General features: G+C 53.1%; 1 protein-coding gene across 3 annotated transcripts in view; it reads right to left on the bottom strand.

The window, feature by feature from the left end:
- GRM7 (glutamate metabotropic receptor 7) overlaps nucleotides 1-13,351 on the bottom strand; it is a 217,072-nt gene that overhangs the window by 54,620 nt on the left and 149,101 nt on the right. For all 3 annotated transcript variants that reach the window (XM_068202387.1, XM_068202385.1, XM_068202386.1), the window contains exon 7: nucleotides 10,767-10,906. In XM_068202387.1, coding sequence (XP_068058488.1) covers nucleotides 10,767-10,906 — 140 coding nt within the window. The remainder of the gene's footprint in view (nucleotides 1-10,766; nucleotides 10,907-13,351) is intronic.

The raw sequence follows: 13,351 nt of genomic DNA, 5'->3' as shown, positions 1-13,351 counted from the left end.
GCAGCGCAGCAGGTTTTTATTGGGCAGGATGGCAGGACAGGACAGCCCAGCGAGCAGAGCCCGGAGCCCCAGCTCAGCAGCAGGGCAGAGCAGTTCAGCAGCTGAAGTCAAACACTTGTTCCTGACATGCTCACAGTGCCCCACAGCTCAAAGTCTAAGCCCTCGAGAGCAAGCCTGGATGACAATGGCCCATCTAGAGGCAGATCCAGGAATTCTGCTTTTTCTCCTGAAAACTCCTTTTCAGAGCTGTTTTTCATGGCACAGCCACGAGTCGACCTTACCTAAGGTTTGAGGAAAGGATTAGCCCGCTATTTTTGTTTATCTCTCTTACGAGCCAATAACTTCTTTTTTTCCTGTTATTTGTGATTGTGGAAAAGTTCTGCTCCTGCCAAACCCAACACACAGCTCCCAGTCTGGAAAGGGCAGTGACGAGAGGGAGCCCAGCTCGTGTGTGTAATTTGGAGAGCATTCCTCTCCAAGTGCCTGCCAGCCCAGAAACGCTGGCATTTATTTATCCTCCTAATTCCCCGGCTGATTCAAGGACCAGCAATTGCCAGTCACATTATTTGGTGCTGGTTTTCCCCTCCCGAAGCCTCAGCATCAATGGACAGTGATTTCCTCATCACATCTCGTGTGCAAGGCAGAACAACACAGGGCAGGGGAGAAGGATGAAAGAAATACAAAATTCTGAGGGAAATTCAGCACCCAGCTCATTTAGGCCCTAATTAGGTTGCTGCAGTGATATTAATAATACTAATAATATCAAATCATCCTGCTCAGGTTATGCTCAGTCAATCGGGCCCTAAAAGAAGTGCAGATGCACACAGAAAATTAAGAATGGCTGGTGGCAGTGCACACTGCCAGGGCAGCAGCTGCCTCCCAGGGCAGGGAGTTTTCTCCCCACACGCAGGGGTGCAATCCCTCTGCAAAAGCCCTGCACTGGGGAGGTGGGACTCACCCCAGGTGAGGGGCACCACGAGCTCCCAGCCTGTCCCACCCCTTTGGAAAAGGCCAAAACCTGGTCTTGCAAAGGGAAGCTGAAGCCTGTACAACCCTTCCCCAGGCAGTCAAACACAGGCACTGCTACACCGGGATGCAATCCCTGAAATTCCCGTTAGCACGGGGAAGCAGCTGCTCGGTGCTGCTGTTCAGGCAGCCCCCGATCCCCTGGCAGGTAAAGGTGGGATTGGCCAGCAAACAAGGATGCTCCACGGGAACCATCCAGCAGCATACACACAAAATGTACATTGTCAGTTTAGTGGAAGGAAAAACCAAATAAAAGAGGAAAACAAAGCAAATAAAGGCTGCCTCTCAAGTTGTTTCAGAGCAGACTGAAGACCCTTTGCAGCTGTTTATTCGGGGCCATTATTGTCCATCATGTGAACAATTAGCTGGGGACACACGAAATCCCACGTTACACATCTGACATTCCAGTCCTGCGCCAGCCACGGCGTTTCCTTCAGAAATCAGTACTCAAGGGCATTTCAGTAGTGAGTATTTCTGACTCACTCAATACATGTGGCCTGTCAGGAACCTCTACGCTTTGCTTAAATGCTGGAAACTCCGAGGGCTGCTCACACGGGCCTGATGTGAGCAGAGCTTTCAATCACCCTTTGTGGGATTTCTCTCTCCTCCCTAAAGCAAACAGGCACAATATGACACATCTGTCATCATATCTGCTCTACCACCCTCCGCACTGGCGTCGGGATGGGACCAAAATTTCATTTTGCAAAACACAGCTGGGTCATGTTTGGGATCTACAGAAGCAGCTCTGAGCCAAGAGTTCCCAGAGCTGTTCATGCAGTGTATTAAAGGAGTTGCAAATTTGATCAACACAAATGGAGACAAAGCAGCCAGTTTTGGCTGCTGTTAATTGTCACCAGACTCTTGGCACCACTGGCAGGTGCCAGCCCCTGATCTGCCCCTAAAACCTGGGGCAGGTGAAGTCCCAAAGCTGCAATCCTGCTGACTGCCCCAGGTCTGGCAGGAGTGCCAGGCCCTCACCACTCCCTGGGACAGGGATATTCAGCAGACACCTCCTCCCACAGCAGACAAACAAGAAGAGGTGAGAAAGGAGACCCCAAAGAGAGGAACAGCACAGGTGCCTCAGGTGCCCTGGCCTCTCCAGACACAAACCCCACGCTGCTGACCACTCCTCCCAGACAGAACTCACTCCCATCTTGCCAGGGAAAAGGCACAAGTGTCTGTGATCCAGAGGCACAAAGCCAAACATTATTTTGCTGATAGTCCTTGGACTCTCCTCTGCTGCAGAGCCTCATCCTTGCCCACAGCACTGCCCACACGTGTATTGTAAATGCAGGAGAACCCGGTGGGGAGAAATGCTGCTGTGTGACTCCAGCTCAGAGGATGAATGATTTCTTTATTATAACTATGCTATAACACATTAATATACCATTTAAAGGAGATACTAACACTACAAACCTACTTGTTCTACCTACCATGTCTAACTCCTCACAACTCGTACCCCTCTCTGAGAGCCCAGCCACAGGTGGGTTGGATTGGCCATCTGATCAAACAATCCTCACCAGAACCCAACCAAGCAATCACCCCAGGGAAACAATTCTCCAAACACATTCCACATGGGAAAACAAGGAGCAGAAATAGAAATTGTTTTCTCTTTCTTCCCTCTGTGCTCCTCTATGAAAAGTCCTGAGAGATTAGAATGTGCCTGTGACACACGTGCCCAGGCCCCTTCAGTGGGGAGGGCACGGACAAACAGAGGATATTCTCCACCCAATCTCCCTGCCAGGGCAAGGACAGACACAGACATAAACCATTTGCTGCCACCTCCACGCCCCTGGAGATGAGCCCCAGAGGGAGCAGCCTGCACCAGAGGTTACAGAGGTGCCACAGGGATGCTCCTGGGCAGGAGCTCTGGGGGCCCTGCTGGGGTGGAACGAGGGGGAAGAGGGATGGAAATATTGGGCAGAACTCAGCTGAAGAACCCAGTGGGTCTGGCTGGGAGCCTGAGCTCCCTGCTGGGTTAGCTGGGTGGCACTGAAATGCCCAGTGCCCCGTGCTGCTGAGGGTGCTGGACCCACGTTCCCCCTGGGAGCGGAGTCCTGTGCCAGCAGCACTGCTCTGTGCACAGCTGAAGTGCTCTGCTCTCCACAGCTGGGTGAACTTCTCCAAACACAACAAAGCACATCTGTCACTGAAGAGCCTCCTCCCGCTTTCACATATTAAATAAAGAATATTGCACCCTCAATAACACACAAACTGACGTTGTTACTCCTGCCAAAAGCAACCAAACATGTTCATTAGCCATAAAATATCCCAGCAAAGCATTTGCTCTTGAATATATTTGCTGACAAAACCACATTAGCCTCGCAGAAAGGCTTTACAGAGGATGTGTAGGCACAGAACCAGCACCTCTTCTGAAGACCAGGTGATTTATTTTTTAACTCCCATTTCTTACATAACTCATTCTCAGAGTGTGTCTGCCCGTGGGCATGGAAGGGAACAACACAAGACAAAGCAAAACCTCAAGTCTTCTGCTGCATCTTTTTTTCTTTTTTTTTGCCATTGTAGCTTTTATGAGCCCCTTACAGTCCAGTTTTCGCCTGTTTTAGCACATGTGTAATCCATCTCAGCCTCCCTCAGCCTGCTTTCCCTCAGTGTTTACATCCCCACAGCTCTTTCCCCTGTGACATTCCCAGACCTGCAGCAGGATCCCAGCTGTGCTGTGCCTTGCCAGAGCTGATGGAGCTGAGCTTCCTCGCCTGCCCCGGTCAATCACACAGAGGAAATGACATTTCACCTCTTCAGTTCCGAGCCTGAGCTGCTCTGCAGAGCGAGGGGCAAGATTTAACCACTGCCGTGGTGCAGCACAAACCTGCAAGGACAGCGTGCCCTGGCTGTGAGAGCTGCAGCCCCTTCCTGTGGCCCAGCAGCCGCCCTGCCTGGCCCAGGTGGTTCCCATCAGGTGTTCTGAGCCTGTGCCCTTTTCTGATAAATCCCCTTCCAGCAGCCAAATGCACCGAAGCCATCTGCAGTCCCACAGCCCCCAGTCTCATCCCAAGGCACCCCCCAGTCCAGCTGCAGTCACAGCTTGTGCAGGACCTGTGTGGTTTCAGCCCACTGCCTGCTCCATCCCTCCTGGGGCAGGCAGCAACCAGCATATGGCCATTCAGCGGGCCAGTGGTTTGAAAAATTCCCTTCCACTTGGCTGTGAGTTAATTCTACAAGTTAAGATAATTAAAGGTGTTTGTGCCGGTCACGGCTGACATGAGCAATGAGAGATTGCAGAACTTAATGAGGGAACAAAATAAACAACATCCATTACTGCAGCACACACCAGGGCTGCTGCCACACTGGGCACGGTGGCCACACCGTGGCACTGGGAGCAGCTTCAGGAACCCAGGATGGAGTTAGCTCTCAGTTCCTCCCTGGGCCACAGCCTGATGGGCTAACCCTGGGCTCAGCCATGGCCAGCAGCTGTGCACACAGGCTGCAGATCCTTCTGCAAGGACTCTGCTCTGCACTGAGCAGCATTAGTGCTGGGAAACAATCCCCATAACTCCAGACAGCCCACCCTGTGAGTGGGACTGTCACCACGTGCCACCCAGTGACTGATGTGACATCTGCAGGGACAGGACCGGGCAGCAGGAGATGCAGAGTGTCCCTAACAGTGCCAAACTCAGAAATGCCAGCTACTTTGAACACATTCTGCTCCAAAGGAAAAGCCCAAAACCCAGCAACAAACCCAAGAAAACAATGAACAGAAATCAATTGGAACATGTTATTTGAGAAAAATACCATCTGTTGGCAGAATATTCCTGAGCAACAAACATCACTGAAGAGGTGCTTGGATCCAATTCCAGTTCAAATATTTTATCAAAAAAAGGCAGGTACAGCCAGATCTCTTGCCAGCAGGTTAGACAGATAATTACTCTCTTCACCAACTCTCTATTCATAACATTTATTTCCAAATTCCCTAACAGAGATGTTTATGACATGTAAATTGATTAGTCTGAGCCCAAACATTCAGGAGGTGTTGAAGTGAGCAGGTTCCACATAAATTGCACAGAGGATTACAGAGTCACTCAATGTACTTCTGTTTGTGGGGAAAAAAGGACTGCAGGCTGGAAGTTCCATCCTGTCCGTGACAGTGGTGTCCCTGTCCTTGTCCCTGTCCCTGCTGCTGTCCTGCCAGCAAAGGCTCCCCCTGCTCCAGGGGCAGCACTGACCCCCAGCTCACCCCAGTCCCCAAACCCTGAGCTCCAGGGATCTTACTGCTTCCAAGCAAGACTGTATTTCACACTCTGCTCCCCAAGGCAAAGAGCAGTTGCCAGCTCCTTGCCCAGGGAGCAGGGAATTATGCAGGAGCCACGCCACATCCTTCCTCGGGGGTTGATGAGGGGAGCGGGGTCCATGAACAGCTGTGTCCATGGAACCGCACTGATGTTATCAACACCATTCATCTCCCAAGCACTCCTCTGGCAGGGCTGCAGCCACAGACCCCTGACTGCTGGGGGACAGCAGTAAAAGGGGAGGCACTGGCAGCAGCCCTGTGGGGGCCTGTGAGGGCTCCGTGGAACCACAGCCCTGTCCCAAAGCCCGCTCTGCTCCACAGCCCTGAGCCATCTGCACTCCCAGGGCACACCCTGGAGACAAGGCAGGTCTGCTCCTGTATCCCTGCATGCAGTGTCTTTAGGCATCTCTAATATGTATTTGTTTCTGCTTGCAAACCAGTTAATGAGAGGAATGGCTCCGTTTTATCTGGAGCTCACAGTCGGCCCTGCACGATGCTCTGGAAGGGAGGCACGTCTCGAGCATGGGCTGCCTGAAATCTCCACAGTGTAATAAGGGACAGGACAAGGTGTTTGCCATCCCCAGCCAAGGATTCACCTCCTGCAGCCATGCTGAACATGTGCTGCACGGCCCCAGTGCCCCGTTATGAGCCAGAACTCCGAGCTGGCAGAGAGCGCATGACAAGGTGGAGATGCTGCTGCAATTAAGACACGACACGATGCACCCAGTGCAGACACTAATGGCCTTATTACAGCATTAATTAGACAATCAGACTGAAAAACAGCCCCGCATCAGCTTGCTGCAGGAAGATCTCCCTCCCCAGTGGCAAAGAAGCAGGTCTCACAGAAGCAGCTCGGTGCCCCGAGCTGGGGGTGAAGGACGAGGGCAGCGCCCTGCCCGTGTGGAGCTGTGGAGGGAGGGCTGAGGTGACCCCACAGCTCACCTGGGTGCTCCCACATGGGACTGGGCCAGGAGCCCTCCCAGGGAGAGCTTGTGGTGTCCAGGCAGCACCTCCAGCCCATCAGGCAGGATCCCAGCACCCCAGTGCTGCTGATGGCAGGAGCAGCTCGTGCCCACGGGCAGGAGCCTGGGCGGGTCTCTGCAGCCTCAGCATGAGGCCAACGCCTGGAAAAAGCAGGTTCAGCAATTTCACAGGGAATGTTTCCTTTACCTATTGATTTTGACAGTTCTGGGATACTTGCACAGGGGGTGGGAAAACATAATAAACCTGGGACCTGCTGAGTTAACTGCACCTGGAGAAAGAGAAGCAATATCACCAAATTTCCCAGGAGAACCTGTGCTTCCTCGAGGAGCCATCCATTTCTTCCTCCTTCAGGCACATCAGTTCCTCCAGGAGAGATGTGGTTGTGTTTGTGTCAGGCACCTCCAAGCATGAGAAGCTGCATTTTTAGGAGCCAGCCACGTATGGGAGCTGCTCAGGCAGCTCCTCACATTCCTCCAGTGCCCCTTGTCCAGCAGCCCCAAAGGCTGCCCTACAGCCAGCACACACAGCAAGGACACCTCCCGAGCTGGGCTGGGGGCAGAGCAGGACACGGAGGGGTTCATTCCTTGTCTGGGATCCACAGAGAGGCACCAGGACCTCCACGTGGAGGCAGGACCTGTCTCCTGGCCACGCTGCCCTCAGCCATCTTCACCATTTCCTGCTGCTGGAACCACACGAGCCTCAGATACAAAGGAAAGCCCAGCCTAACAGCAAACTGAAACGAGCCACTGCAAAAGCAAAGCAGCCAAAACCCAGCTGCTACACAACAGTCCTCATCCTCCCCAGGGCAGACCGGCTCCTCAGCAGCAGCACCTCTGGATTTGAAGCACATCAAAGCTCCAGGGCAGCTCTGCTGAGGCTGGAGCTGCCCTGTGGCACGGGGTGCAGGCTCCCAGAGCCCCAGCCTGGTTAAAGCACAGCTCTCCCTGTGGCCAGAGGATCTCTGCCCTAACTGCATCAGCTGGATCTGCTTTCCCCCGGCATGGGGGGCCACGGAGCCGTGCCCCTGCAGGGCTGCAGCCAGCCAAGTTCTGAGCCTCAAATCCAGGGCAGGAGGATGTGAATGGCAAACACTGCACCCCAAATCTGCCAGGGGCCAGGAGGGGCTGGCAGAGCTTGGCACAGTCCTCACCAAGGACAGGGGTGGCACCTGGCCTTCCCTGGCCCCCGTGGGAGGTGGGTGAGCAGCTCAGCTTCACACCCTTGCTGCAGGGAGAACAAAGCACTGCAATGGCTTTGCATGGAACACTGGCCAGGCCCCTTAGAATCAGACATCTGCTCATTTTATCCTTGCACAGACACCTGAAACACAGCCAAAACTGTCACTAAACTGTGCACGGGGTGCTGGGCTAAGCTCTGCTCGGCTGGTGGCTGCCAAGCAGGCAAAAGAAAACGGGGTGATTGCACTGCCCTCACATAAATTGTTATGTCCCAAGATTTGCTGCAGTGAAAAGTCGTCAAATGTTTTGTTATGTGGCCTGAGATACAGACAGGTGTATTCACAAAGCCAGGTTTATCAACAAGAAGAAAACAGAGCAGATTTGAGGAGTCCCAAGGAAGCTGCTAAAGCTCTCCTCAGTCTGTCTGCTAACACAAGCAAGAGAGAGAACACTGCAACAGAAGTTACTCTGCAATCTAGCATGAAAAAGTCTGGTTCAGCTCTCCAGATTATTCCAGCCTGTGCCCACCACACACCAAAAAGTACCATGAATGGGAAGATGACCTTTGTTGAAGGCACCCACAAGAGACTGCACAGCAGCAGCCCTGCCAGAGGAGTCCAGCAGTAAAACATTTCTGCTCCTCCTTGGAATGAGGACGATGACAAAGAAGAAAATATTTACTCACCTAGCTGGTCTCCTGCAGCTACTTCCCTCCTGCCTCTGGGACCTGCAGTGTCCTTACCTGTGGGGCTGGGAGAAGAGCTTTTCCCGTTCCCAGGGGAATGCAGACACACAGGGGTCACTGAGACTGCCCAGAGTGCCAAAGCTCTTGGGAAACAAAGCAGCACGGCAGAGCTGCCAACCCCAAACCAGCACGTGCACCAAACACCCTTGGCCTTCCCCTCCTGTACTGTATTTGAGAAATAAGAACTGGGGAAACATCCCCTGAAGAGCTATTGCCACAATAATGACTGCAGACAAATCGCATCCTCTGGTAGTTTTCCCTGGGATGCATTTAATGGAATTTATTTTGGTTATTTCCAGGAATCCTTGACTTCTCTAGACTCCACAATTGTCTTTATTATTGTAAGAAATAATCCAATAATACAAAGGGGACTATCTTAGATATATATTTGTGTGAGAAACTGGGACACTTGAGTGATTAGAAGGGAAGTTAGTGAGTGAATCTCAACTACTGAAATGACCCTGTGGCCATGAGGCTACGAGGGGTGAGGAAAGAGGTCTTTTTATGGAAACATTTAACACAACAACAGGAATACGAATCAAACTCCATTAATTTTGCTTTAAATTTTAATGGATCAGGATGTGCAGTTTACATAAAGAAGGATTTGCTTGATAAAATATTAATATTTTTTGCTAAAAGAACTGTAAACTGCAAGTTAATATAGGTTTCCTTATATAGAACATAAGAAGTTGAAAAGCACTGAAAGAGCAAATCAAACACAGAAAATAAAAATGAGCCAAAATTCAAGGAGAATAAAATATTGTTTGTGATCAGCCTCCAAGAGTGGACCCTCAGTGACCCACATTATTTACCTGATTTATCAAAAACCATGAAAACATTAAAAATAGAAAGTGTCGGGCCTCTGGTTCCACCCCAGGGGATGGCTGTGACCGCTGTGGGCAGCCCATGGCTTGTGGCCCAGGCACAAAGGGCTGGGGGAGCTCAGGTGGCCCCACAGGTCACAGGGCCAGCCCCAAGTGCAGCGGGTGACACCGGGGCCAGAGAGAGCCCTGGGCTGGGAGCACCCCCTGGGTCACCCCTTGGTCACTGTGGGGTCACCCCAGGGTCACCCCCTGGGTCATCCCCTGTGTCACCCCCTGGGGCACACCTCCTGGGTCACCCTGGGTCACCTGGGGTCACCTCCTGGGTCACTGTGAGGTCACCCATGGGTCACTGCAGAGTCACCTCCTGGGTCACCCTGGGTCACCTGGGGTCACCTCCTGGGTCACTGTGAGGTCACCCATGGGTCACTGCAGAGTCACCTCCTGGGTCACCCCTAGGTCACCTCCTGGGTCACCCCTGGGTCACCCCTCGGTCACCTTGGGTCACCTCCTGGGTCACACCCCGTGTCAGCCCTGGGTCACCCCAGTGTGTCCTGGACACCTCTGGAGGGGTGTCAGGGCTGGGCCCTGTCACACAGCCTGTCCTATCACCCTTCCAAAGGACATGTGGCAGCAGAGCCACAGCACACCAAGAATTCCCAATGCTCCCGGGGTGGCAAGGCTGACCGAGGGAGGAAACCCTTTTTCCACAAATGCCCCTTTCCCCTCAGGAACACCTTGATCTTCCTCAGGCCGCGTGGCTGAAGAGCCCAAGTGACCTGAAAAGGGTCTTTGGGTGTTAGTGACGCTCCACAGGGAGCCAGCCACGAGGTAAACTGTTCCATCGCTCTGGGGAATGGTTTTCTCCCCCAGAGACCCCTGTAGCTGTACCCGTGTTAGTTTAACCCTTCCTTCCTTTCTGGACCCAACTGGTTGGGAGCCAATTGTCCTTTCCTGAACAGGAGGGTAGAAAAGGCCATGCTCTTCCATTGTTCTCTCTCTTTCCCTCTCTTTCCTTCTCTTTCCCTCTTCCTCCTATGGAATAAACGTCTTGGACCACATAGGGGGTTAGAGCCTCTTTTGGAATCTTTTGCCTTAACGCTGTAATATTTCCCCCAAAGCTCTCTCAGATCCGGGCTAGCCTTGTAACTGCAGGGGGCTGCGTGAGTAAGTATTGCAGTAAACCTGGCACCCTTCTCCAGGAGCCTGAGGCAAAGTGCACAAACCAAGCAGGGATCCTGGAGCCAGCGAGGGCACAGGCCAGGCTCGGAGGGGTGAGGCTGACACGGTCCACCCACCACTTGTGGGTTTTTTTTCTGGGAAACATCAAAGTGTATTTGAGCACCTGCTCCTGCCTGCCTGTTTTCCTTCAGGCACCATCCCAGAAAGGCCACCTCATCCACACGGATTCAAAGCACCACTGGAGAAGTGACTCACTCCAAAAACATTTCATTCCGGCTTTCCAAAGACAAAAAAACCGAAAAGCATCTGCAAGTGAAAGCCCAGTGGTTTCAAACTACAACAAATCACAGCTTCATTTCTCAAGCTGGCAACTAGGGACTGCAGACATGCAGAAGTAATAAAATTTGCATGACCACCTCATGTCTCTGTTAGTCTGAGGAGCTTTGGCTCTCTGGGTACAGGGAGCAGGACAGAGGAGAAGGTGACAATATGCAAAACCCCCACTGTGGAGCTGTGAGGAAACAGCAAAGACCCCTGCTGGTTTCAAGCACTGAGTGCCCCAAAGGAGCAGGGGGACTCACGTTGAGCTGCAGGTCATCTGTCCACTGGCCCACGAGGCGGTAGCCGGGCGTGCTGGTGTTGCTGCTGTGGTACTGGAAGATGTCGTAGCGCCCCGGGGCGTCCCCGTTCTTGTTGAACATCACTGGAGTGCCAGCACTGCCTGGGGGAAGGAAACAAGACAAAATCCAACCACCCAGCACCAAATCCTTAGCCAGTCTTCTATGTCAGCTTGCTTTCACACTGGAAACACGTTCCAGGCCAAGGCCGTCCATCGTCCATCCCGCAGCCATCCAGAGTGGGCACTGGGGACGCTGCCATCACCCAGCCCTCTCCACACATCCACCCTGCCCTGCCCTGCTGCCTCACCAGGTGAGCCTCACCTCACCCTACTCTGCCCGAGGCCACAAAGGCCAGAGGGCTTTTCTTCCTGCCCTGCAGCCTGCCTCCCATCTCCCTGTCCCCTGGGAGTTCTCCAGTAAAACCACTCCTGTGGATGCAGCCTCTAAATGCTGCCTTCCCCCCTTCAGAAAATGGCCCATCTGCTTCTGAGAGAGGCTGCTGTCACAAGTCAGCCTGGACTAGCATCCAGAAATAGCCTCCTCCTCCTCCACAGCACGTTCCATTCCCGTCACCGTGGGCAGGAGAGGACAGAGCAGCCTTTGGGAAGAGCACTCCTTGTGCACTCCCTGATTTGGGAAGAGCACTCCTTGTGCACTCCCTGATTTGGGAAGAGCACTCCCTGTGCACTCCCTGATCCGGGAAGAGCACTCCTTGTACACTCCTTGTGCATTGCCTGGGCTGGGAAGAGCACTCCCTGTGCACTCCCTGATTTGGGAAGAGCACTCCCTGTGCACTCCCTGATTTGGGAAGAGCACTCCCTGTGCACTCCCTGATCCGGGAAGAGCACTCCTTGTACACTCCTTGTGCATTGCCTGGGCTGGGAAGAGCACTCCCTGTGCACTCCCTGATTTGGGAAGAGCACTCCCTGTGCACTCCCTGATTTGGGAAGAGCACTCCCTGTGCACTCCCTGATCCGGGAAGAGCACTCCCTGTGCACTCCCTGATTTGGGAAGAGCACTCCCTGTGCACTCCCTGATTTGGGAAGAGCACTCCTTGTGCGCTCCCTGATCCGGGCTCTGTGGCACTGCCACGGGAGTGTCTTGGCAGACCCAGAGCAGGACCCTGAATTAACTTTATTTGCCGTGTACTCAAGTGACAAACACGGACAAGAGCAAGGCAAGAGAGCCCTGACCCTTCCTGCTGCTGGCAAAGCCTGGAGCTGCCCTACACCTGAGCTCAGGTGAGCTCTCAGCAAGACACCTGCGTTTTAATCACCTCAGCACTGGCTGGGAACCTTCCCAAGAGGAGAACTCAAAGCACTGCCTCATTTCCTCAGAGCTCCAGGAGCAACCTTCCAGGGTGACATTTATTTCCAGATATATTAAAATAGGTTTCGGTAGGGTAGAGTAATATTGTGTCAAGATTGAAGATTATGACAATCCTCCAGCATATCTATATTCAAAGCTTCCTCCCCCTGTGTAACTTTTTTTCCCTAAAGCAATGAAAAATCTCTCCTGTTGTAGCACTGAACTTTAAGATTATCGTTTTCTTCATGATTCCCATTCTTCATTGAATTCCAGGGAGGGAAAAAAGATTTGAAGGAGTGAATTAGCATAGTCTCCATTCCAGCCCGGGTAAATTGTTTCCTGTCTCTCCTACAATCCTCTGAGATCAGATACAAATTCAGTTCAAAGGCTGGTACAGAAAATCTCCCACTGAAATCTCTCCTTGCTGGTTCCTAGTGAGCACCAGGCAGATATTTAATTGTCATTACAGATTCATGTAGCCAGAATACATTTGAGTGGAAACACTTAGACTCAATCAGAAGCAATGGCTGTAATTCCTTGGCTCCTCAGAAAGGCAGCAAAGTGCTAAATGGGATTTGGCTGATCACGACTCTTAGGGCTGCTTAGGGTGAGTTAGGCTCAACTTTGTCAGAGCTGACAAGAAAAGGACATCTGGAACGGCAGCAGCCCAGGTGAGGCTCCCAAAATGCAAGAGACACACAGAGGAAGGTCCAGGGCTGCTGGTCAGGAGGCGGACGGAGGATGGACACCACTGTCACGGCCACGCCAGAGCCAGTGCTGGGACAAACCCTCCGGGGACACAGCCAAGAACACACCGCGGCCCCCGCCACGGGAGCAGCTCCCCAGCCCCCAGCAGAGGCTTTTAAAGCGGCCCGTGGCTGCAGCAGGGCTGCCCAGCACCGTGGCTGGGCACTGCAGAGACCCCAGAGGCACAGGGGCCCTCGGGCACGGCTCTGCACAGGGCCAGGCGGGAGCAAGCGCTGCCCGCAGTGCTCTGTGCCGGAGTGCCACAGCCGCGCTGGGGAGATCCACGAGCAGCTGGGAGAGGGAAGCGCTGGACCTCGGGGCAGGCACGAGTGTCCCTCTCCTGCCTTTGAAGCTGCAGTAATTGGGCTCCAGCCAAGGCTCTGCTCAGCAGGGGCCAGCCCTCCTTAACCTCTGGGTGAGGCTCTGGAGCCCTTTCTGTGCCACCTGTCTGCAGGCTCTGTCAGTCCTGGTTTGCATCACTGCAGCGTTCC

The sequence above is a fragment of the Anomalospiza imberbis genome, chromosome 11, assembly GCF_031753505.1.
Source record: "Anomalospiza imberbis isolate Cuckoo-Finch-1a 21T00152 chromosome 11, ASM3175350v1, whole genome shotgun sequence".
Taxonomy (NCBI): Eukaryota; Metazoa; Chordata; class Aves; order Passeriformes; family Viduidae; genus Anomalospiza; species Anomalospiza imberbis.
The sequence above is the reverse complement of the archived record's forward strand: the minus strand, read 5'-3'. Positions and strand labels throughout refer to the sequence as shown.